The sequence below is a fragment of the Somniosus microcephalus genome, chromosome 6 (assembly GCF_052327205.1).
Source record: "Somniosus microcephalus isolate GS21.2 chromosome 6, FLI_Smic_1.0, whole genome shotgun sequence".
NCBI classification, from domain to species: domain Eukaryota; kingdom Metazoa; phylum Chordata; class Chondrichthyes; order Squaliformes; family Somniosidae; genus Somniosus; species Somniosus microcephalus.
In genome coordinates this window covers 218,822,789-218,849,595 of record NC_140992.1, presented here as the reverse complement: position 1 = coordinate 218,849,595, position 26,807 = coordinate 218,822,789, and the positions used below count along the sequence as shown (strand labels likewise).

General features: G+C 41.1%; 1 protein-coding gene across 1 annotated transcript in view; it reads left to right on the top strand.

Moving 5' to 3' along the window:
• Positions 1–26,807, top strand: part of rbl2 (retinoblastoma-like 2 (p130)) — a 221,298-nt gene that overhangs the window by 27,765 nt on the left and 166,726 nt on the right. Inside the window, exon 4 of the mRNA XM_085991425.1 lies at positions 7,474–7,538. Within this exon, the coding sequence (XP_085847551.1) occupies positions 7,474–7,538 (65 nt within the window). The remainder of the gene's footprint in view (positions 1–7,473; positions 7,539–26,807) is intronic.

Here is a 26,807-nt window from a genome sequence, read left to right as displayed (position 1 = left end):
AGAAGAAAAAAATTCCTCTTCATCTCCGTTTTAAATGGGCGACCCCTTATCCTGAAACTGTGCCCCCTAGTTCTAGATTCCCCCACGAGGGGAAACATCCTCCCTGCATCTACCCTGTCAAGCCCCCTCAATCATAAATGTTTCAAAGATCACCTCTCATTCTTCTAAACTCCAATGAGTATAGGCCCAACCTTTCTTCATAAGACAACCTCTTCACCTCAGGAATTAACCTAGTGAACCTTCTCTGAACTGCCTCCAATGCAAGTATATCCCTCCTTAAATAAAGGAGACCAAAACTGCATGCAGTACTCCAGGTGAGGTCTCACCAGCACCCCGTACAGTTGCAGCAAGACTTCCCTACTTTTATACTCCATCCCCCTTGCAATAAAGGCCAACATTTCATTTGCCTTCCTAATTACTTGCTGTACCTGCATGCTAACTTTGTGTTCAATGTACGAGGACCCCCAGATCCCTCTGCACCTCAGCATTCTGTAGTCTCTCTCCATTTAAATAATAATTTGCTTTTTTACTTTTCCTACCAAAGAGACACACACACACACACACACACACACACACACACACACCCACCCCACACCACAGGTCAGCTGACCGTACCCTTCCCTAACCCCACCTGAAGAGCACTCCCACTAAAATTACATTTTTCCATTTTCCACAGCGCATAGTTGACTACTGAAGCTCATTGGGTTCACGTAGCGGCTTTGTTGAACCCTCTTTTGCATAATGTGTTGCTGCCTTCCCTTCCTCCTGATGTTCCATCACAAAGATAACACTGCATTTGAGAACCAATATGCAAAAAAATTGTAAAGACCTTAAAAAAAAAAAGTGGTCTCCAATGAAGTGGTGTAAGTGGACAGTACTCATTAATTCAAAACCTGGTACCAATACCGAAGGTATAACTGCAGTACGGGATTCCCCACACTAAAATTCACAATCTGTTGTGCTGCCTGCAAAAAGGTAGGCATTAATCTTCTGTTAGGGAAAAAGAATGAGTCATATTGATCTGTTCCAAAATCTGCTGCTTTATAACAGTGTCCCTGGTTGAGAAGGTAGCATATGGACAAAAATCAGTATGTGGGCCTCATTTCAGAATGCTGCCGATTGACTATTAGTAGAGTTCCATAGTTTGTACTGGTGCAATACCAGTAATTTGTGGAGTACTGTGAATAGGCAGCACAGGGTTGTGTTGTGCAGTTATACCATTCTGGTACTTCGGCACTGCACGGAACGGTGTTCAGTTACTTCCAACTGCTGGTAACAGCTCAGAGTATACAGCAGAGGAGTTAGCCAGTTGTCCATCACTACAAATGTAACAATTAGACAATCCCAGTTTAAAACAAAAAGCACTTTGCACCAGTTTTTCAAATTTCATTTAGAAATGCACACAACATTAATTGATTATACAGAGCAACAGTTTCCCGCTAGCTCGGAGGGCTCATGAGTAAACAGTTCTTTCTGTCCCACATTTATTGGGAATGGTCCTGCTGATGTAAAGCAAGTGATTTGTCTCATTTGGAAGAGAAATTCAAAAACTATCCTTTATAATATTTTTTTTAATTCACATAGCACATGACTAAAGGATACAGGATATTAGCACAAGAATTTACTAGACATTAGGTGCAACAGGAAACACCATCGTGTTACAAACAACTCAAGAGATTCTCATTCTAGGTTCAAGGCTCATTGGCAGCTTCACAATAAAAAGGATAGCAAGAGAGATGGAGGTAACCTGGGTAATTACAGGCCAGTTAGTTTTTAAAATTATTAGATGGAGACAATAAAAAGATTGTACTTGATCAACCCGATAGAGTTCTTCAAGATTACAGATATGGTGGACAGCGGGAAAATGCAGTAGATTTGATGTACATGGACTTTCAAAAAGCCTTTGACAAGGTACCACACAGGAGACTATGGGAGAAGTGTATGGCATTAGGGGAAGGGTAACAAATTGTATCAAACTGATTAGAAGGGAGGAAACATTAGGGCTTGATGGCAATTTCTTTGTACGTAGATTGCAGTGTCCCACAAAGTTCAGTTCAGGGGACTCCTTCAATTCAAAATGGACATCAATGATTTGGATATAGTGTAGAGAGAGACGTGTCCACATTTGGAGACAATACTAAAACAGAAGGCATAGCAAATAATTGAGGACTAAAGGGGAGCTGCAAGGGAATATAGATATGATGGAATGGGCAAAGAAGTGGCAGATGGAATTCAATGTCAATAAGTATGAAGTGATACATTTTAGTTTTTAAAAAAGTAATTATACTTTGGGAGAAGAGCAAGTGACGTGGAAGAGAAGAGGAACTTGGAGGTTTAGGTTCACAAGAAGACCATAAAAAGCCAATGGGATGCTGGGTTTATGGCAAGAGATAGAGGTACAGAATATAAAGGTTGAATCTATATAAAACCTTAGGAAGACCATCTTAATTCATCTAGAACAACCCTATGCTTCATCTAATTGTTTGTTAAATGATGCCAGGGGTTTTGGGTCCAACCATTCAGCACAGAAGTCCATTCAGAGTGTTGATCAATCTGCATGCAAAACTTCCAATCATTCCTTAAATTAACTTTTACTGGTTTGAATGTGTACTTTAAACTAAACTGCAGATTTAGAACAAAACTGTTCAGCATCAACTTTTCCATGCCATTTACTATCTTGTATATCTCAAAAATAATTTCTCAAGCCCAAATCTCAGCATTCTATTTCCATAACTCAGACTCCTGATACTAGGGATCAACCTTCTCTCTACTACCTCCAGCACTTTAATGTCTCACTTGTTTCTTGGAGACCAGACAGTACCGAAGTTGTGGGCTGATCAGAGTGTTGTGCATTTTGACCATGATTTTCTCTGACTTGTATTAATACTGTTTCGGTATGTAGTTCAATGTTCTGTTGGCTTTGTTGCTTGTTCAACATGTCTAACCAATGCAAAGCAGCATCAAGCACAACAATCCTAGATTTCTTTCAATTTCATCCATAGCCACTTCAACACCATTCATGGAGTACATTGGTCACACATTTTCCTCCCTATGTGCAGTATTTTATATTTTCTTGCCCAAGTTCCATTCTCGTTGTCTTAATGCAAGACATCTTTTTTCTGACTTATGCTCATCTTTATGTAGGAGAATCAGAAAGGACAGGCAAAGAGAGAGAAAAATCTCTTAAATAGAAGATAGTCACTAATAAATGCAGTAAGGATTCAGGAGAAACTTATTTACCTCGAGTGGTTAGAATGTAGAACTTGCAACCACATGGAGTAGTTGAGGCAAATAGCATAGATGCGTTTAATGGGAAGCTAGAGAAACACATAAAGGAGAAAGGAATAGAATGTTATGCCGATAGGGTTAGATGAAGTAAGGTGGGAGGAGGCTCAGGTGGACCATAACACCGGCACAACCTAGTTGGGCTGAATGGCCCGTTTCTGTGCTGTAAATTCTGTGCTGTAAATGCTGTGCTGTAAATTCTATGTAAAGTCTTCACACAAGTATCAGGTGGTACCACCTGCACAGAAGATCCTACAGATTTTAATCCGATACATACTCAAATGCACTCACTTATAACCAAAGAGCAACAGCCAAGACTATTTTGAATGACACCTTTTTCGAGCAAACTAGGCAGGTACACACAATGTGTGTTCTAATTTAATGAAGAGGCCAAGTCAGATACACTATCAAATATGGATAGAAAAACATTATGAAGCTGCATTTTGGAGATCAGATTCAGATCTTCAAAAATAAAATCTTACATTGAGTCAGTTCTTCATTTTGACTATGAATTGCCAGTTCAATTGGGATAGCAGCCACATGAAATAATTACATACTTCAGTTGAAATAAACAGAATGAAACGTAACAACTTGATCAAGAACTGATACAATGGTACAAGCCATTGGGAATAATCCAGCTTTTACTTAATTTTTTTAAAAATTGGGTGCCCAATGAAAGGAGATTTTCTGCCTTCTCTGTTAGAATCAGGTCATTACAAAGTCGAGGGTTTACGAAGGTTTAAAATGACTGACAAGAATATAAAACAAGTGAAAAGAACCAGTACAATTCATTAGAATGGACTGAAGAAATCCAAAAGCAGGCAGTCAGCAGGACGTTATAGTACAGCTAAGAATTCTTAGGGGAAGCTAACCATGCAAATACAGATAATGAGCTCAAATTGATAGAAATCAAAGGCAATTTTGGAATACTAACTGGCCCCAAAAATTGTACCACTGCCAAAGTCAGTAAAATATTGTACATATTAATGGCTTGATTCTTATTGATAAGTTAAAACTTACAAAAATAGTGAATAAAATACTAATATGCAATCAAGCAGAAGAATCAAGATAATAACATTGGAACAAAAACACACGACCCAGGCAGTCTCACATGTTGATGCAGTAGAGTGTTGGGATGAGATTTCCCAAATCTCAAGTTAGTGGAAAAAAGAAAATACAGTCAACACTTCCCAAAGAGGTGGTTTAACCCCTCATCTTTCAACAGGGAAATCGTCACAATACAAGAGGATGCAACATGACCTTCAACAGTAACTGCCTGTTGCGACACATTGGACTACTTAAAACAAGCAAGGAAAAAGCTAAGAAAGCAGAGATTTTATATAAATGAGTGTGACTAAAGAGGAGGAGCCCTAGATTTAACAGAATAAAAACTGGCTAAAGTCAATAATAGAAAAGTTAATAAAAGGCAGAAATGAAAAGGTGTGAATATACAAACAGAAGCCTGGAATTACCATTTCAATTCTTGAACAGTAGAGAGTGGCTTATACCACTGCAGCTGAGCAACTACAAAAATTAAAGTAGTGTCTAGGAAACAAAAGCTGCCATAAATACAAAATTTAAAATGAAACAGACTAATGAGATTGTAATGCTACAGTATATATAAAAAATAACGGAGAATTAGAACTACAACTAGAATTAAGAATACTAAAATACTTGGAAGTTGAAAATCATGTATGTCTAGACTTGAAAAACATATCAAACCAACAAGCAAACAAAAAAACCTAACCATTAAACGTCAAAGCACAATGACCAAAAAGAGGATAAATGGAAGATCTAGGATTAGAAACAGAAGCACCTGTTCTTGGTGATAATTTACAACTGAAATTCAGGTTGGGTCCAGTTGCCTATAATTAGAGGGATAGCACATCATTGTGATAATTAAGTTTCCAATATGAAGTAGCCTAGTGAAAATTATTGAAACAGACTCACTACTAAACAGCCATGACCAAAGAATCGGTTGACTGGGTATGAAAGAAATAAAAGTTGATACAATAAAGATGCATGAATATAGAAATTTAAAAAAAATCCACTGGAACACAACAAACAGAAAAGACCAGATTTTTTTGAAACATAGCTGTTCAGGGAAAATCAATATATGGTTCCAACTTGATTATCTCAGACTATCTTAGTTTTTGCTGAGTTTGGGAGTGAAGAAAGTAGGGCAGGGGCAGCAGCACAGATTATTCTTGCAGAGTCCAGAGAGACCCTCCTGCTACTCCTGGCCCCACAAACATTATTTCAGCACTTACATTTTCCAGGTTTTACTGAGCAGGGCATCCACACTCTTCCCAGTAGGACTTTAAAATTGCATCGGGGTCCTAGGTACATCATAGGACCCCTATTTGCATAGAATAATAAGGCTTCTGCCTATTTGGGCAGGTGCTTAGGCCGCCTAGCTGAAGGCTCTGGGATATACGATGGCAGATGAGATCATAGCAGCAATGGGGTAGTAAGTGCCGCACAGCTATTTTAGGGACGCTACCACCCGATTTCCATCTGGCAGGGTACTCTTTTCATTTGGACCCACAAAAAAAAACCCAATTGGACTGTAAATAAACAAAAGTTCAACTAAAACTTAACAAATCAAATTAAAATTTGGTTTTCCGGGTTGATAATGCACTCCAGTCCCCACGGCGCCCACCGGTCGCATCTGGCAGGGTAAGGTCAAATCGGTCCTAAAGTTTTTATTTTTGTGACCAATATTTCAACTGACCTTCCAAGCTATTTTTGAATACACCACAATACAGAGGGGTTCATCACTGGTACAAGAGCAATATTTCCTAATTTTGTTCAGCTTCAATGATGATTGGTTAATGATAATTAGTTCATTTGTCCCAGCTTTGCTGCTTAATCTTTGTGTTATTGCCTCATTTAATTGAACCCTTAAGGAAACACTGGGTTGCCCCAGTGTCATCAAACGAAAAGAGAAACTAAAGTGCTCCCTGTTTAAAGGGGCTAAACTAATAAAACCCAAACATAAAAAACACAAAGAAAATGTAACAATTTAAATAATAATGTTTACACCTGTGTTCATAAGAAATAGAAGCAGGAATAGGCCATTCGGCCCTTCAAGCCTGCTCCGCCATTCAATAAGATCATGGCAGATCTTCTACCTCATCTCCACTTTCCCGCACTATCCCCATATCCCTTGAGTCCCTTAGTATCCAAAAATCTATCGCTCTCTATCTTGAATATACTCAACGACTGAGCATCCACGGCTCTCTGGGGTAGAGAATTCGAAAGATTCACAACCCTGTGCGTGAAGAACTTTCTCCTCAGTTCAGTACACACTCCAGTCCCTGCGATGCCCACCAGTGATGGAAGGCCTCAGTTGTACCGGCAGATTCTGTGTTCTTGCACTCTCTCCACACATGCCTCTGTCCTACTCTGCTGTATTATACCTTAGCTTTTTCTGGAACCACTCCATAGTATTCAACATTGTACTCTCAAATGATCATCTGTACATATATATTGTTGAAGTGATGCCCATCTGTTTATATAGTATGCCATTAATTCATGGAGTGCTGAAAAGCTTTTATGCCTCTTACTTTTCAACAAACAGCTGTAGAACAGATTCTCTGAACATTTCTGATGACTACTGTTATAAAGTAGCAGTAATGAAATGCATGCAGTGGATGCAAAGATCATCAGCTAACTCACTGTGTTCTTAGAAGAATCGAAGATCGTTTCATTTTTGATTTTGATGCAGAAATACTACTATAGTTCTCAAAGGGTTAATGACAGAGGCTATATTAAAATAATTTGCACAAAGTTATTAAGCCAGCAACTGCTAAATTATGAAAACCTCTTATATGGATAAACAGACACGGGTAGAAAATATATTAAAATGTGGACAGACATTCATTTTTATTGAACCATAAATCCATGGTCATAAATAGTTGTGATCAGTTTTGACTTCTTTGGCTGTTCTTTATGTCTGTGTTACCAGCAAAGGACTTCTTGTTCGTCTGTCTCCTTCACACCAAATTTAAGAAAACTTGTAAAACCTTAACTCAGAAATGAACAGATTATTGGAGAAAGCTTCAACCAAAAAGACAATCTGCTACTATAATCTGGTCAAAGAACGCTGTTCACTCTCTAATGTGCCCTTTCAGCGCGTAGTAAATTGTGCAGCAAGTGCTTATTTTAAATGTTCTTTCTCAACAGACGGCAACCTTGTACAGTCTCTGAAGCATTTAACTTCTGCTGGGTGCTGTTTGTTCAGACCAAAGGTAAGTGGGCAAATCAATGTGAGAAACTGGCAGAGATAATATTTGTATTTAGCCAGTAATGCTAAATTATTAAAACAACAGTAGAGATACATTTATCTGAGTGAACTAACAAAATAATAGTAATCTTTAACTTTACTCCAAAATAGTTCATATTTTTAAAGAAAAAAATGTAAAAAATGTTCTTATGATTGTCTGTATAAATATCCCAAAACATTGTTGACATGTATATCTGAAGGCCCTGAATTTCAAATACAGTTCATATATTTTTTGTATTAAATTAGGTGTACATGAGACATTTAACTTTAATTTATGTCAGGATTTGAAAGCTGTGATGTGGTCTTTTGTCAGTCAAATCGCCAAAGTTTTGATCTTTCTCGATAGGCAGCTGGTACCTACTGAACTTCCTAAATTCTAACAGTTACTTTAAGTCATTGTAAACTCTTCCACTTGATTTTTTATTGTAATTGTTCTTTAGTTACAACAGACCATCAAATGTTGTTTTAATTGTATATAGTACATATGGTGCAGTGTAAGTAACGCAGATTGACAGAGCGAGTTTACATAGTAGCTTACGGACAGCCATATGGGCTGGTTCTGGTGAGTGGTATTATTATTATTTAGGTGTACTTATGTGACTTTCTGTTACATTGGTGCCCTTTGGATTTTTAAAGCTGCATTGCCAGAGCCAGATACGTTGACTGTATTCCATGGCTGTAGTATCTAAATACTTACTTTAAGCTTTTATATAATACTGCAGTCTTTTAGGGTTTAACCTAATTAAACCTGACAATTATCTATCTGCTTGAAGCCCCACTCTAGTATCTGAGCACATAATCTAGATTGACACTGCAATGCAGCACTGAGGGAGAGAGTGCTGTATTTTTTTTGAGGAAACGTCTTCTTGAGCAACATCGAACCATCTGTTTATAATCCCATGGTACTCTATTAGAAGAAAAGCAGACAGTTCTGCCAGTGTCTTTCCTCACCAACACCAGTGAAACAGATTAATTGCCCATTCACTAATTTTTTTTTAGGGTTTTGTTGTGCGTAAGATAGCGCCCACATTTTCTCACATAAGAACAGCCACTGCACATTAAAGTAATTCCTTGTATGTGAAGCACTTTTGAGACATTTCTGAGGGAGGTGATAAAGAGCTACACGAAGGCAAGTCTTCTTTATAATTATTCCACACAAAAATGAATTCAAAAATTCTGGCTAAACCTGATGAAACTCTAAAACCCAAATGTTGCCTTCAAGATGAGCAAAATTGCAAGATAAAAAGACTCCACTGTAAAAGTTTTCAAAATTCAAATGTGTTCTATTTTTGACTCGAAAAAGAAACACATTTGCTCGCAGATGATCTGACTTACACATTTGAGGTGGTGCAGCCAGCTTTCCTTGCATTGAAACTGACAGAAATAGGATTGGGAGTGTAGTCTAGTTAGTTACACTAAAGAAAAAAAATGAAGTATTTTTCTGTTCGCTTTCAGGTGGATTCTTCACTGATGTTAAAACAAATTTTGTTCTGAACTGTGTCAACTACTTTGATAATCAAATGATCTGCTTATTGAGTCAATTAATAGAATGTTTGAGCACATAAACCACTGATAAAAAGCTACCACATGGTTCCTGGTTAATGTTTCACAGGCTCTTACCTCACGCTGAACCAATCCACACTCACTCAGGATTATATTCTGCAATGCCAGTTACTCATCAATTTATATATAAGAACACATAAAGCCTGTTTTGGTATTTATCTTGTTATTGCAATGATTGTCACCCATTTCTTAACTATACGGAAATCTGTAATGTGCAGTGAAGTGTGAAGGTCAGAAACATCACCTCTCATTACCAGCAACAACAGCACTACTTAAAAAGAGCTGCAATAAACAAGAATCCCTTCCCACTGCCAATAGCCAGACTGCCTGCTTGTGGAAATTATTTGTCTTTCACTGTTCCAGTGACCCTAGTTCATTCCTCTCCTTATCAGTCCTGTCTCCTCCCCATTAACGTCACTGTTTAGAAGATCTTTTTTGTTTTAATCAGATTTCATTGTTATCCGTGTTTGTCATCACATTCTGACGTTTTAGAGCCAAAGCTAGCTGTAGGCAATTAATAAATATTTATAAAGGATAAATTGTACTTTTCAGAGTGGCACAACTCACTGGTGTTTCAGTATACTGTGCCACAGAGAGATAGGAAATGAGATTACTCACGTGGTGAATTCCTAGTCTCGATGTACCACTCTGGGGGCTAGCCGAGCAGAGGCCAGACTTCCCCATGGGAAGAAAAGGAAAACTAATACTAGCACCATCAACCTACATGCCTCCTTAAGGTGACTTATAGAGTAACATTAATGACAGTTTCCAGCCAGGGATGGTTCATGGCATGGAGAAGCTCCAAGTGAAAAGGGAAAAGAATAAAGAGAATGATTGTAGAAAGGGGAACTGTATTTTTGGGTGTGACAGAATATGAGAAGGGACAAATTTTGTATAAGTGAAGAAAATTAATTGTCTCTAAATAAAAAAGTAACATTTTGTCACCTTGTATTGACTGGTAATAATCATTAATTGCATATTGGACAACTGTTTAATGTCCGCTCAGTCATGTAGCCATTTATCAAAGAGACAGAGTCGGAAGCCGGACCTGGAACATTGTAGTTTGCAGGTTTGACAGATACAATGCTTCAGGCAGTAGCTCTAGCCAAAGGTGTTAGTAGGGTACCTACTGAACACTTTGCCTTTGTCTGCCTCTCCATCTCAGTACATCTGTTTCCTTATCAGCCACCTGGCATCAGATTAATTTTGTTTGGTGATCTTCAGATTGTCATCAAAATGTAAAAAATCATGAACTGTCTCTTGTTCTCCATCAGTGAACCGTTACTATTGTTTATTTGGAGTGGGCAGGGCTATCAGTATCGAGAGGCCATCTTCAGTTCCGAGGGACTGCCTAAGAAGAAGACTATTGTTTATTCAGAGTGGGCAGGGTTATCAGTATCGAGAGGGATTTGCATCAGCTTCCATCTTGATTTCAGTTTACTGAGACTGTAATAAAAATAGCTTTTCAGGAACAGCGATGGATTGTGGTGATAGTTACTCCAGGCCATTGTGCCCTCTCAGTAACCTTCTTGATGTCAATGTTTTTCTTGGCAGTGTCAGCAGTGTATATCAGTAAACTATTTCTGTGTCGCTGCTTCACAATTTCTATGATATCCTGATCACAAGGCTACTGTGTGGAAGTTGGAAACTTGCTACGTCCAAATTAGCACCATAGAATGGATTGAGCAATTATTGACAAAATCAACTTTTGCCTCTTTATTCTCAAGCATTTGGCGAAAGATTGCCATTCCTAAATCGGTCCATTTATAATTCAGGCATTTTTTTAATTGCATGATACATTTCAGATGTAATTCAACATCATAGAGGCAGCAAGGGTCTGCAAACTCTTCAGTGACCAAAATTTTATACTGAATATCAAATATGTTTGCATGCATAACAGCTGTAATTTGACTCTTCATTCCTTTCTGACGCAAGCACTATGGCCAGAATTTTTTGGGGGGTTAGCAGGCGGGATCGGTGGCGGATCGGGTGGGAAAGTGGAACCCGCTGTCACCCGCCGCAATGTGCCTTTCCCAATGTTGGGTCTGTCAGTGCTGAGCAGTCCCGACAGGCAGTGGCGGGCAACCCAGTTAAACTTATTATAATCTACTTAACAGACCCTTAACAGGCTTTTTTAACTTACTTTTTAACTTTTGTAGGTAGGTGAACCCGCACCTTCCCTCTTATACTCTAATTCCAGAATCTGACCTGAACCTCCCTGCGTGTTCTGACTCCCTCCACAAGCATATGGTGGGAGTCATGGGTGAACCTGGGTGCAGCCCTGCACCTCTGTGCAGAGATTGTCAGTGTTTGCAGCACCTCAGTGCTGTAGAATACTGACAGCACAAATGTCAAAAGAAAGTTGGCCGTGGTCCCTTTAAGGAAACCGGCTGATGGCCCGTCATGAATGACGTCACCAGACCCGCTTCCTCTAATTGGCCCGGGAAACGCGCTGGGCGGGCTTAACAAGCCCTATCAATGTAAATTCATTTTCCAGAGCGGGATGGAACCAGCAGCGGGGTCGGGACCCGACATCGCCCGCCCCGGACCCGTCGAGCTGAGGAAAACCTTGGCCTTTGTCTATATTGCCCCTTTGTATCCCATACAGATATACAGCATCATAACTGGTGGGAGGATGTAATTACAACATGATGCGTTTACATAAGCAGCTTTCGTTTTAAATGTGGACACAGGAATTTAGAATGGAAATATAAAATTAAGTGCAGAATGTCTGAATTTAAAATTGGGATTGAATTACGTTTGCGTGCCCTCATGCAATTCTTCTCTATATTCTAAACCCATTTTATCTGAAGATTGTACTTGGTCTTTACTTCCAATGTGCAAAGCCATGATATATATATATTATAATATAGATTCCCAAGCTGTTACCTTGAGGGTGATCTGTGTGCCCTCCATTGCCTGCACCACTCCACTGAGGAATTTTCTCCAGCCACACAACCCCGCCTACACCTTCCATTCCTCTGGCTCTAGTTTATTGCTTGCTGCCCTGCTCCCTCCACTCCTCTATTGGAAGTTGATCTTTAAACCACTATGCCCTTGTTCCTTGAATTTTCTTTCTCAACCATTTTGCCTCATTACCTTGCTGCCTGTCTTTAAAAGCCTCCAAGAAAGCTGCCTCTTTGACCATGCCTTTGGGATCTTACCCCTCCCCAACCCCCAAATTCCTTCACAGCCTGCTACTGTTCCTTAGATCACTTTAAAGTGCAATCAGAATAGGTGAAGCCACTATATTGAAGCTTCTCTGCTGTTGCCCAGTTTTCATCAGGAAGAGGACCATACATAGATACACTTTGAGTATAAAAAGGAAATTGGTTCAGCAAAGGCTGTTCTAACCCTTCCTGATATCCCACTCAAATGCACAAGTGTTAACAACAATGTTGAAATTAGGGTGCTTGTGATTCAGTATTTTCTAGACAGTTAACAATCCCACCCAAAATTCTTTAAGAGTGCATTGACACTGAGGCTACCACCGTGTCTGAAACCGTTAGCTGCAGTTTAGGTTGCAGGTTGACAGAACCCTGTTTCCATTTCTTGTCTTCTGCCTGCCTGGAACTTCAACTGTCCAAACCAGGAGAGAGCTCCGCGCATGTCTAGATACACACGTGCGTAGAACTCGCTTCCAAAATGTTTAGAGTGGGAGGAGGAGAGTCCCTGCCCTCCAGGCATTTCAGTTAATGTCAGGTAAATTTGAAAACTACCCAGGAGGTCTAACCGGTCCACTGAGCGCTTTGTAAACTAGGTTTGATGCTGCACTAAAGGTATTCTCCATGCAGTGTTAAAATGAAGTGATATGAAACTACTGCCTTAAGGGACTCTCATCCTTCTTCATACGAGAATCATGTTAGGCTCTGGCTCTAGATTTACCCTGCAAGTTTCGCGTCAATGCAAAGCGGAAATCACTTTGCATTGCCACTAAACTTGCAATGAATGTGCACCCTAATTGAGTTTTTATCCATCCGGTTGGGATTATTGCACCCTTGCTGCTTATGTTAAGAGTTTTTTGACAGGAATAAAATGCAGTGCAGTATTGTTCTTGTACAATTTCAACTCAACACAACAAAATTTACAGCCTATATTCAAAGATGTCGTGGCAATAAATGGAGAGTGATTTTAAATAGTTAATAATGATGCAATGCACCCTATTTCAAACAGGACTCTTTGCTAACGAACACCGAGCAGACTGGTGTTAAGATTTTATATTTTCAGTAGGTTGACCATACGTCCCTGTTTTCCGGGGACAGACCCCGGATGAGGGACTGTGTCCCTGGGTAAACAATGTCCCCGGAAGAGTCACCGGTTCAGGAAACTCTTCCCTGAATACGTACAGGTTCAAATCAGGAGACTCATGACCCCGAGCGGCCCTGCGGTCGGTCAATAAAGTGGGCATGGCTCTGCGGCGGTTGGAGTGATGTCACTCTCCTGTTTTCAACCATTAGGAGGGGTGGACTCATTGAGGGACTTTAATTTATGCAGAGATTGTGCTCTGTGACCTCACTACACACGCTCCGCCTCCCACCGAATCCCCGGATACTCCTGAGAAATTCGGTTGAAGAGAAATCAGCCCCCGAGCTAAAATGTCCGGGTAACGGGGGCTGCTGGTAACCGGACTAATGAATGATGGCTGAAGTCGGGCCGTGTGGATCAGTGTGTAATTTGCGGCCTCCGATGGTGTGGGTGAGCGTCGGACTGTGAGGAGGGGTAGGAGCCAGTGATTGCGACCGGCAGATGCTGTGAACAGTAGCCGCATTATTCAGATGGAAAGTTCTGCTGCTGCTTTTTGCAGATTCAGTTTGCATCAATATAACAAAAAATTTTGCCTCACTACGTTGCGCAACCTAGATTTTCCGTCCTGGCTACTTTGCTGGGCTCCCACCCTGTGTGTCCCCGGATTCGGTTTAGAAAATATGGTGACCCTAATTTTCAGTCCCTGCTGTGTTTTTACCAGTGCTGTTGCACAGAGGTGAGGCTAAAATTGAATGTGTAGAAATAGAAGCGGAAGTAGTCCTCGCTAGAATTAGGGCTCTTAAAGCAGATCGGGCTGCTGGCCTTGCTGGTATTCACCCTCGGTAAAAGAGATGGGATGTGTGCTATGTGAACTACCAGCTCATATATTTAACAGCTCAATGAGGTTTGGGATTGCTCCTATGGACTGGAGAGAGGCCCATGTGGTGCCTATATTTAAAAAGGAGAGTAAGAATCAAGCTTCTTTAGGTCCATTAGTTTAACATGAGTTACAAGCAAGTTCCTAGAAGGTGTGATTAGAGAATTGTTGTAAGATCATCTAGAAAGAGTGGAAGCTATGAGGGAATTGTAGCTTGGCTTCTGGAAAAGGAGATCCTGTCATCCAATCTTTTGAAGATGTTACAGATTTGTTGGATGAGGGAAACCTAGTAGGTATTGTGTACCTAGAATTTCAAAAAGCCTTTGATAATGTGCCACACAAAAGGCTGCCATCTTGTGGGATTGGCAGGTAGATTTTAGGTTGGTTGCCTTCACATTAGCAGAGAGTGGTTGTCAATGGTAGCAACCCTGTGTGGAGAACGGTCACTAGCAGAGACCTGCAGGGATCTGTGTTAGGCCTGTTGTTCTTCGCCATCTTTATTGATGATCTGGATGTAGGCACGGGGAACAGTCCACACGTTTGTTGATGACATGAAGATATGTGCTGGAGTTAGGACCTTAGATGAAATAAATAGCCTACAGGCAGTCTAGATGAACTGGGGGAATTGGCCCATGTGTGACAGATGTATTTTAGTGTAGACAAATGCAGTGTGATGCGTTTGGGTTCCAGGCATGTCTATACCATGAAAGGTTGCATGTTCAGGGCTGTTGAGCGGGACAGAGACCTTGGGCTAGATTTTCGGGGAGCCGCCAGGCGGGGTTTCAGGCGTGTGGGGGGGGGTGGGGGGAATCCCGACTTTGGGGGTCCCGACACCATCCCGCCCAAAACCCCGCCCCACGTAAGTTTCAGTTGCGGCGGGTACCTGCCCCGCACTGGGACCCGCCGAAACTAGGCGGGAAGGGATTAGTGCCAATTAACTGCCTGTTAACAGGTAGTTAACAGGCAGTTTTTAGCCTAATCCCCATTTTGAGGGGTTTCGTGTGGGTTTCCCGACGGCTCCAAACCACGCCAGGTTAGAGCAGCGGGCCGTCGGGTTGAATGAGTTGGAGGGGTCGCGAAGTCGGCGCTCAGGTGAGTGATGGGTGCATGAGTGCAAAGGTAAGTGTGTTTGGTGTGTCTAAAGTGTGTAAAGAACTTTTACTTACCATTTCTTACCTTAACAGCCTTTCTTCCTGTAGCCGTCGGGAGCGCAGCACTCAGCCGGAACTGAAAGCTGAACGGCTGCGATCTGTCAAAAGTGACAGCCTTCAACTTTTAGTGCTGCTGAGATTTCTAAATGAGTCTGCGCAGAAGGACTCATCTTAGAAATCAGACTGTCAGTGTTTGACAGCTTCAAACAGCTGTAAAACACTAATATTTCATCTGTCAGAAATCTTGACAGATGAAATTTCAGTCTGTGACGTCACCTGTTGCCGGGTGGCCCTTAATTGGTCTGCTGAGCCCGCTGGGCAGGCTCAACAAGGTCAATCAAGGGAAAATCGCACGGATTGGCCGGACGTCGAAGTAGGCGGGTCAGAAACCCGAAAGGGGAAGTCCCGCCTTCTTCCCGACAGGTTCGACAAAATCGACCCCCTTGTGTTGTGCTTCACAAAACATTGAAGGTCCATAACCAATGACATGAAGCTGTTATGAAAATGAATAGGGTGTTAGGAAGTATTGCTAGGACAACTAAATATAAAACTAGTACAATTCGTACCGCGTATGAGGCTTTAATTTGGCTACATCTGAAATATTGTGTCCAGTCTTTTTATTTTGATTGTATGACTGCCAGGGGTGAAGGGAGGGGAAATGGGTGATTGTTGGTCCATATAGGTTACACCATGTTGGGATGGGGCGGGCTTGATGGACCGGCTGGTCTTTTCCTGTTGTATGTTCGTAAATGCTTGATAGGATTAAAAACAGGCAACCTACAGTATAAATACAAATTGCTTGCATTTATACCTTTGACATGGAGCAAGCACACTTCAAGAGAATCCTGTTGCTTTGTGCTCCCTGTAATAAAACTGATCCACTTCACTGTTTTCCTGATTAAATGAATGAATACAGGGCTCCACAGTGGATCTTAAATGTGGTTTTAAAAAAGTTTTTTTTATTAAACTGTATGGTTCTGATTCCGGACCATCGTATATTTATTTATATAGCATTTCAGTAAGGAAATGTACTGCTGAAGAATTGGTACCTTATCCAGAATAATCCATCTGGTTTCTCTGTAGTGAACTCTTTTGGAAAATTGTTTGCCATCCCATCAACATGGTTACAGGGATTAGAATGTCACACTTTTGTTGACTTTGGATGGGGAGTCTGCTTTTGGCTGAAAACGCAGCTGAAGACTTAATTGTACAATGACATTTCAGTACCATTTGCCAGGTACTTTGCTTCAGTCTTAGCAGACTCCAGCTGGGACTCTCAGAGCATAGGCAGTGTTTGGTCATGCTGGAACGTGGATGGACTCGGCCGCGATGGCTAATTGTATTTACAGAGATTTGTGTCGACTTGTGCAGGCTTGCTCGCTTCCTCCACAGGGTTCAGCCAGTTGTAGTCTTCAGTGAAAGTTTGAGCTACTCTTTTCTTTTAACTTTTTCCGCTTCACGGTTGTTTCACTAAAGCTTTTCCAGTCTCTGGCCTGGAAGAAAAGTTGGAGCTATAAACCCGAGTTCATTACATTTAATATTCTACAGGGGATGCAAACAAGTCCGACCGCTCTTGATTGCTGAGGTAAGGAAATCTATCTCCAGGCTTGCAGAAAGCATCATATATCATACTAAGTGTAACTCCACCACTAGCAATGAAACAGGTGTGCAGCACCAATTCATGCCTAACATCAGTTTTACGATGCATGGGATTGAAATACATTTGAAAGATTCCTATGCGTTTTGGGGAATACAGAGGAAAATGTTTGTGATTTCAATTGCATTTTTTTTAAATGTAAAAGTAAATCTAATTTCAAATATTGACTGATAAAATCAAAGGGAGGCGTCCACTAGAAAAGCAATAACCTGTTTCTTGTATATTACCTGCATGCTGGGGCTTGCAAAGTGCAATTTCACCGTGAAATAAGTTAATACTTTAGCAGCTTTAATTATGCAGTGAGCATTTTTGATGCAGGCTTTGAGTAGACCCTTTGCCTCAGCTCTCGGTGTGTTTCCATTTTCAACTAAATCTTGTTGAAGATGAAGCAGGTACAGTTTTTTTTTTAAACTGCAGTATAGGGGGAATAAGTGTAAAAGTAAAGCCAACATATTTTCTTTTTACTGCAACTATAAGAGAATAAATCAAGTCGCAACATCTTTTAAAATCATTTGCCAAACACTGCTTGGGGAAAAAATGGGAGAAAATAGAGCTCTAATCATAGAATTCCTGCTGATTTTAACAGGAAATTGAATGAACATGATAGCTATTAATTTTTGATTTTTATGAAAATCACAGGACAGTTGCCAGGTCTTCATATTAAGCATGTGTAAATTATCATAAAAGTCAATGTTTGGCTTTGCAGTACAGCTGTGAAAACATTCACCTCACAACTCTTACATTTTTGAATCTCTGATAGCTTGGGCTCAAGCTGCAGCTAGATTTGAAATAATTTTCTCAGCCTAATTAACTTGGTGAGAAGGAGAATAAACTTATGTTGTAAACTTAAATATGTGTGCTTTTAAAAAAAATAGGCTGCAACTTAAAAGCGATAGCTTATTTTTAATGTAAGCTATTGTCTTCTAGTTCTCTAGTAAAAAAGGTTTTAACGTGGGAACATTGGAATTGCTAGACAAAAAAAAAACCAAGGGCTATCTGGTCCGCCTTCTACCATCCTGGTAGTTGCATGATACAATGATAATGGAGTTGTTGACTAATCCTAGCAATCAATCGCTATCAATTAGTCCACAATAGACCCAGACATGAGCCAAGTAAAACCCCAGTGGTGGAGAGCTTTGGGAACCATACGTTCATCTCTCCTTTTGAGTAGAGAAGGTCTGTACTTTGATCATGTGGACCCTGGACAGGCAGTCGCTGGAGTAGCACTCAGCTGTATCAATCACAGGGTTTCCTCCATGAGCATTTCCTTTTAAACAAGCTGATTCAGCACCATCACTCAATAAATAGCTCAGTACATATCATTAAAATGATTCCTCCTACCAGATAGAAGAGATTAAATAAAGAGCGTGCTTAATATTGAAAGCACTCCTCCCCCAGTACCGTTCTCCTTTAAAGGGTAATTGTAGATTTTCATCCTCTTTCCCCTCCCCCCAAATTTAATGGCAAATTTCCTCCCCACTGCCCCCCCCCCCATTTTTTTCCCCATGGCTCCATGTCAGCTGCACGAGAGAGAGAGAGAAAGAGCAGGCACATGACTTATTCACAGGGCTTTTCCATTGCTACTTGGAACCAGCTCTTAGTAAAATATAAAAACAAGCATGAAATTAATTATAATTAGACTGATTAACAGTCCCTATATAAAAACTTACACTTTGAATAGAAACTGGGAGAACAAGGAGCTTTACAGAATGTGTGAATGGGGTGCAGGGTGAATTTTCCTGAAATCATTCCCTTCCAAAGCTGTTAGCTCAAACACCTCCTCACGGTGATGGGGCTGAGGGTGGGAAGTGAGTGGGGTAGAGGTTTTGAATCTTCCACCCGATCTACAAAAGTAGTTTCAATATCTGTTTGGCTCCTGGAACTAGTGTTTGATAATTCTCTCATAATTACTCCTTTGATATATGAATCTTACTTCTTGTAAGCTAACAGACTTAATGTTGGTATATGTGAGTAAATCATTTACTATTGAAAGTAATATAGGCTATTTTGTATAATTAATGAACTGTTTCAGAATGTTGCATAAATGGTTACTAATTATTGACTATAAAGTGAATTAACTTACACTTGGGGGGTATTGATCTGACTGAATTCCACTCAAACCTTTATACTGTGCTCAGTGATGACCTTCAAGACCAAATCAAATTAGTCATTGTTGGCAGGTAAGAACTAGCGTGGTGATATTTAAACGCTGAAGCAAAGCTCTTTTCACGTATTACAGCTTGATCGAGAATTTGCTGTGTCCTGATGTGCATGTTGTGCTCAACCTCTCACACTCAAATAACAAGATTAGACTCAGGCACTCACTTAAGGAACTCAGAAAGTCACAGCCTTTGCTACATTTGCCTGTGTTGTATTGGCTTTCTGTAGTGTGCTGGGTCATATATAGAAGTTGCCTATCGACAGGGACCCATTGTAAACAAATTTTTCAAGCTCAGCTGGGTTATTCTATCTAAGCAACTTTGGCAAATAGATAATGAATGACTAATCAAGAATTGCAACATAATTCAGATGCGGATTTTAAGGTGGAAGAAAGAGAAGCACTGGAAAGATCCCTTGTCATTTTCATTGCAAAAAGTCATGTGCTAACAACATAATTGGACCAGAATTTGCAGGAAACTTGCATCATATTAATGGCACATCTATGGTGTCTGCCATTATTATGGTACAGAAATTATAGTGTGAATGACATATGCCATTACTTCCACCATGCTATAATTTACTGGGATTTCTGTGCTGCTCCACAAAGACCCTCGCTGAAAAAGTTGATCAGCTAATTACCATTGCCCCGCCCCCCAATTAAAATTAGTGGCAAAATCAAGTTTGCTGAATTAACGCCACTTAGACCAGTACAGAATGGTGCTGGTGGGCTCAGTATGTTTGGTGCGATCTCAGGAATCGTAGTTTACTGTTTAAATTTAGAAATAATTGTGTTGTCCTCAATAAATGCTTTTTTTTATTATTCAGTGGTACAGTTCTGACATTGACTAGGATCACTGGTGCAAAATGGAAAGCAACAGAAATTATATATATCTGGCGGGAGCAGGTTGCCTTAAACTACCATCCAAATGTGACTTTTTTTAATATGTAATTCAGATTGTTAATCCTACGCGTTGTGAATGTGGTCTTTAGTGATCACAATGTGCCCATTTACACCTTATTAAAATCCAAGCAATAAATTAGGGATTTACAGCCTGCTTGAACAATTAAAGACTAAACGCCTCTGGTTTCCGTGTTGTATGTACAACCTCAGTCGGGAAGGGTTGTCTGGCCTCCATCTAATGGACGAACCAAACAGATATAAAACAGACCGTAAGGCACATTAGCTCTCTATAATTTGAATTTATGCTTGTTTCTACCCATCAATTCAACCTCCAAACATCTATTTTAAACACTTCCAGGCCTGAGTAGCATCACATCACAATGGATTTTTACTTTGGCTATTGGCCACGCCCCTCCCAATCTGCCACTATGCTTGCTGAGGCATATTCTAATTATTTTTCCAGCAAATTGTGGCATAAATGCACCACTGGAGGAGCATGGAGCACAGAGGTCTAACTTATGGCATTCATCGCCAGTATTGCCATTGCAGCGATGCAATGATTTTGATATTCAATTCAATTCAATTCAATTTTATTTGCCATATGTAACCAGTACGAGTACAATTACAATGGAATGCTTACTCCCCGTAGGGACACGTCAGCTATTCATACAGCGCCGTGTTCAGAAAGTCAATATAATGGCTTCCAGTGGCAGTGGGAGCACGATGTCCCTCAGCCGCTCCATCCTCCTCGTCACCGCGGCCTCCTCCTCACTGTTGCTGGCTCCAAGTGGTGGCCTGCTTCTCCCGCTCACGATCCAACCTCTGGACGCCATGCTCGGCTCCCCTCCTCCCAATCGGACTGCGAGCTTCCCGCCATGGAGCTGCCGGCCGACGTGCTGCAGCGGGTCGTTGTGACTGCTGCTGCTGCTCGTTGCGCTGCGCTGCCTCTGCCCGACTCGCCGAACACATCGTCGGGATGTGAATGCTCCGGTCGCCGCGGCCTCCTCCTCACCGTCGCCGGCGCCACGGTCCGACAGCCCGGGGCCTGCTTCTCCCTCTTCCGGTTCGGCCTCTGGCTGCCATGCTCAGCTCCCCTCCTCCCAATCGGAATGCCTTCCCCACAGAGAAACAATTTGCTAAGTAAGTTTCAAAGATAGTGCATCTTATTAGAGGGAGTCTTGCCACCAAGATTCCTTAAAAAAAATAAGCAGTTAAAAAAGAATTAGGATCCACTTTGATGTTCCTTTGACTGTGCCTTACAATGCATACTTGGTGAATCAATACAGAGGCAGAATATACAGCACTCTGGTATCTTTCCATCTACTTTCCAAATGTATAGCCATCCCCATGTTTTAGCACTGCACTCTCTATTTCTGTCATGTCAATGCATTTGTCCTGTTCCCATGAAATGTAGCAAGGAACAAATATCAAGCACACATCCAACACAGGGTGCCTGCACACTACATGCATATGGTGGTTAATGGCCTGGGTCCCCTTCTGCCACTGGTTGGAGGCAGGCTCTCTTCTTCTACACCTAGTTTTATGCCAATAGGCCCATGTAGAGAAAGTTTGTAGAAAGCATATCAATTTGCAATCACTGTGGATACCTAAGGCATGCCTTCTCTGATCTTGCACATCATCCTTCAGAAACTGTGGGTAGAGAGGGATGGCCACTAGGATACCCAGAGGGATGGCCACTAGGATACCCAGAGAGATGGCCACTAGGATACCCAGAGGTCCTATTTAGCCAGCTTACACCCACAGATGGCAGATGGGGTACAACTTAAATAAGGTGTGAATAGCTGCAATAGCGAAACCCAAAAGTACTGTGAAATAAATTATGAAATCACTAGATCAGCATGTAGCTGTTAATGCAACTACCAATTAGCCTTCCCTTTAAAGGACAAGTACCAACATAGCTGAGTGGGCCAACTGTGCACTTCCCATTTTATATGGGTGCTATTGAAGCCCTGAGAATGCATTATGGGACAAGAACCTCAAACATTTTTTGAGCTCTTAATGAGCCCAGCACATGCCTGTTGTGCAGATCCTCAGCACCACAAACTTTTCATCATATTATCCCACACAATCTGCAATGGGCGCATAGCAGTCCTCAGAGCTCAAAGCCCAGGAATATGGGTTGCCTACACCTGATGTGTATCAGTATGATGGATACCAGCTTTACATTATCAGCCCTGTTATTTTGCTGTTATTGCTATGAAATAAGCTGAGAACTAACCCCAGAGCAGTGACAGAATCAGACAATGTAGCAGACATAAGAAAGCGGCCAATCCACTTTGCTTTGTCACTCAGGACCTGATCTGTATCTTGAACCTATGTCCGTTTTACTTTTTGAAATTTGTCTCTGAATGCTTTATTGGAGTAATTTACTGGCTGGTTGGCAGTCTATTCCATAGGACAAAGACTCTTGCGGGATAATTTTCTAAGTTCATGCTACTGGCAGGAGCCGAACATAGCAGAAAATCACGGGTAACGTGCTGTGATTTCCTATTATGTACAGCCGTGGCAAGGTTACCCATTGTTAATGGTAATTATTCTTCAGGCCAATAGTGGTTTTCTCAGTTTATAAATATGTTGTCTGGCTTTGCACAGGATACCTCATTGCATCCACCTTATAAATTCTCTATTGTTTTAAAAACTTGAACCATATATGTTTCCTGTTTCTTACTCATTTCACATAAGAACATAAGAAATGGGAGTAAGCCATTTGGCCCTTCGAGCCTGCTCCGCCATTCAATAAGATCATGGCTTATCTTCTACCTCATCTACACTTTCCTGCAATATCCGTATATCCCTTGATTTCCTTAACATTCAAAAATCTATCGATCTGTCTTGAATATGCTCAACGACTGAGCCTCCACAGCCCTCTGGGGTAGAGAATTCCAAAGATTCACCACCCTCTGGGTGAAGAAATTTCTCCTCATCTCAGTCCTAAATGGCCGACCCCTTATTCTGAGATTGACCCCTGGTCCTAGAGTTCAAATTGTTGCCCTTTTCTGAATCTTTTCAATTGCTTCTCTATTTGAAGTATAGTACATGGGGTCTCACTAATGCTTCATAACACTTCTTTGGATTTATAGGGCCGGATCTTGCAGGAGCGGGCATCTCATGTCATGCCCCGTTAGTTATACTTTTTTATGCACCGTTCAGCTCGAAAAAATTTGTGCCGTAACTTGCTGGAAATGCGAGCTGATAACGGTATGGCGAGAGCAACAGGGCATCTCGGATCTCAGTGTATCTCCTTAACTAATTAAATTTAAGGATTGAGAAAGAAACCGAGGGAACGACTGAGAAAGAGGGTGAATTAGAGTCAAATCGTGTACAGAAAGAGGGAAAGAGAGAGAAAAAAAGAGACAGAAAGGGAAAGTAAGAAAAAATTAAAAAATTTGACATTAATAAAATCTCTAAGTACAGCTTACCACCTGAAGGAATGAGGCTCCACAGTTTAAAATGTTCAATTTCTGGGCCAGAGAGGTTGATTGGCATTGCATTAACTATTATCACGTCATTAAACTGGTGGATATGTTGTTAATTACCAGATTAACTTTCTGTAGTGAGTTTAATGCGCAATTAATGTGCAAATCCAGCAAGTTCTTAAAAATAACAGGGAGGCTATGGGCAAGATGCTGTTTGTGCAAAGCAAACAGCAGAGTGACGTAAATTGACCAGCAAGTTCTGGAGATTTGCAACTCACGGCATATCTCTTAATCCTCTACAAGATCCAGCCCGTTATCCATGCATACACCACAAAATTTTACTTGCTTTTACAACATCCTTTTGAGTATGGTATAAGAAATCCATTCATCTCAACTATACCTCTAATTCAAACTGGAAAACAAAAAGATAAATAGATTACATAAATACATATCCGCAGCATAACTAAGACCGCCTATTTCCATCTCCGTAACATTGTCCGTCTCTGCCCTTGCCTAAGCTTATCTGCTGCTGTAAACCTCATTGTTACCTCTAGACTTTACTATTCCAAGGCACTCCTAGCTGGCCTCCCACATTCTACCCTACGTAAACTTGAGGTGATCCAAAACATAAGAACATAAGAAGTAGGAGCAGGAGTAGGCCATACGGCCCCTCGGGCCTGCTCCACCATTCAATAGGATCATGGCTGATCCGAATCTAGACTCATGTCCACTTCCCTGCCCGCTCCCCGTAACCCCTAATTCCCTTATCTGCTAGGAAACTGTCTATCTCCATTTTAAATTTATTTAATGTTGCAACTTCCGCAGCTCTCTGGGGTAGCAAATGTCATAGATTTACTACCCTCTGAGTGAAGAAGTTTCTCCTCATCTCAGTTTTGAAAGGGCAGCCCCTTATTCTTAGATTATGCCCCCTAGTTCTAGTCTCACCCATCAGTGGAAACATCCTCACCGCATCCACCCAATGAAGCCCCCTCACAATCTTATATGTTTCGATAAGATCGCCTCTCATTCTTCTGAACTCCAATGAGTAGAGTCCCAACCTACTCAACCTTTCCTCATACGTCAACCCCCTCATCTCCGGAATCAACCGAGTGAACCTTCTCTGAACCGCCTCAAGAGCAAGTACATCTTTTCTTAAATATGGAAACCAAAACTGCACGCAGTATTCCAGGTGTGGCCTCACCAATACCCTGTATAACTGCAGCAAGACTTCCCTGTTTTTATACTCCATCCCCCTTGCAATAAAAGCCAAGATTCCATTGGCCTTCCTGATCACCTGCTGCACCTGCATACTAACTTTTTGTGTTTCATGCACCAGGACCCCCAGATCCCTTTGTACTGTAGCACTTTGCAGTTTCTCTCCATTTAGATAATAACTTGCTCTTTGATTTTTTCTGCCAAAGTGCATAACCTCACACTTTCCAACATTATATTGCATCTGCCAATATAAACTCGGCTGCCCGTGTCCTAACTCGCACCAAGTCCCGTTCACCCATCACCTCTGTGCTCGCTGACCTACATTGGCTCCCGGTTAAGCAACTTCTCGATTTCAAAATTCTCATTCTTGTTTTCAAATCCCTCCATGACCTCGCCCCTCCTTATCTCTGTAATCTCCTTCAGCTCTACAATCCCCCGAGATATCTGCGCTCCTCTAATTCTGCCCTTTTGAGTATCCCTGATTATAATCGCTGAACCATTGGTGGCCGTGCCTTCTGTTGCCTAGGCCCTAAGCTCTGGAATTCCCTGCCTAAACCTCTCCACCTCTATACCTCTCTTTCCTATTTGAAGAAGCTTCTTAAAACCTACCTCTTCCTGCCCTAATTTCTCCTTATGTCACTTGGTGTCAAATTTTTTGTCTTCTAATACTCCTGCGAAGCGCCTTGGGACATTTTACTACATTAAAGTTGCTATATAAATACAATACAAGTTATTGTTGTTATTATATTGTCATCTCTTGTGTAGTCACATTTGGGACACTGGCAAAGCCAGGTTTCTTCTTCAATACGTTGCCTTTCATTTAAATGAGTGATTCTACTTAGTGCCAAGTAGCAACAATATCTACTTAAGTTAATACAGTATTTGTACAGTACTGCTAATAGAAAATAAGCAGTCAATTTTTTTAAATTATTTTTTATCAGTGAATAATTAATTATATTTCACTAGGACCACCTTTTTGGGGGATCTGTATTGGTCGGGGATGAAGGGAGAGAAGCCTGAATGTTTTGCTTATTTGCAGCTGTTGTCAACTGCAATAACCTCACTCCCACATTTGACCTTGATTTATATTGGAGAGTCAGTGGGCGAGTGGCAATTGAAGGTGCATGCTCTTAAATATATTTCTTATTTCAGTTAAAATTTTGAGAATGATCATCAGTTGAAAGTAGTACTGTATATATATTCTTGAGGTTTTTTTGGGCCGTTCACCAGTGATGAACGGTCCATAGAGACTACCAGGGCTGTATTATGCAGAACGAATAGTTTGCTGTTTCTATACCACCAGCCTTTTATGTCTCTTATCATAGCAACACCACATACTCAACATGTCCAGACTTGTCTGCAGGATGCACCCTGTAATTTGATGCCTGGTGGTTGTAACTTCCTTTTCACTTAAATAGGCATTGCCGCATTATGTAGCTATCTTCCAAAGCAGCGTGTAAGTATGTTTGGTCGTTCATTTCACAGTATGTTAGTTGTAAATTATTGTCGTTATATCCTCTGTTGATTTTCTGCTACTTTGAAATAAATAGCCGTCAATACATGTTATTATACATTAGCTAAATCTAAATACCATTAGTAATAATAGAATAAGGAGTAGCTTTTCCTCTTTGTTGTGCCTGGAGAACGCTCAATTCCCAAGCACAGCAAAAAGGAAATGGCAACAGGGAACCATTGCATCAGATTTCCTGGACTTCTTTGTGTTGATATCACTGGGGCTGCACCTGGAGTAGGCACAGGTCCAGTGAAAGAATGGTAATGAGGCGTGAGGGGCATTCCCGGCTTTCTGCTTTACTTTTCTCAGACTTCTCTGTGGAGCATCCAAATGGAGGGATGGCCCAAGAAATCTGATGGTGGGGCTTGCACCAGGATTCCCCATGGACTGGAGGGTCTAAGCAGTCCAGGGACACATGGAAGAAAGAAATAACAAGACATTTAAAACCCTTTCCACCCAAGACGATCTTTAGGTCTTGGAGGCTAGTGGCTACTGTTCTTCCTGCTGTTGGTGGT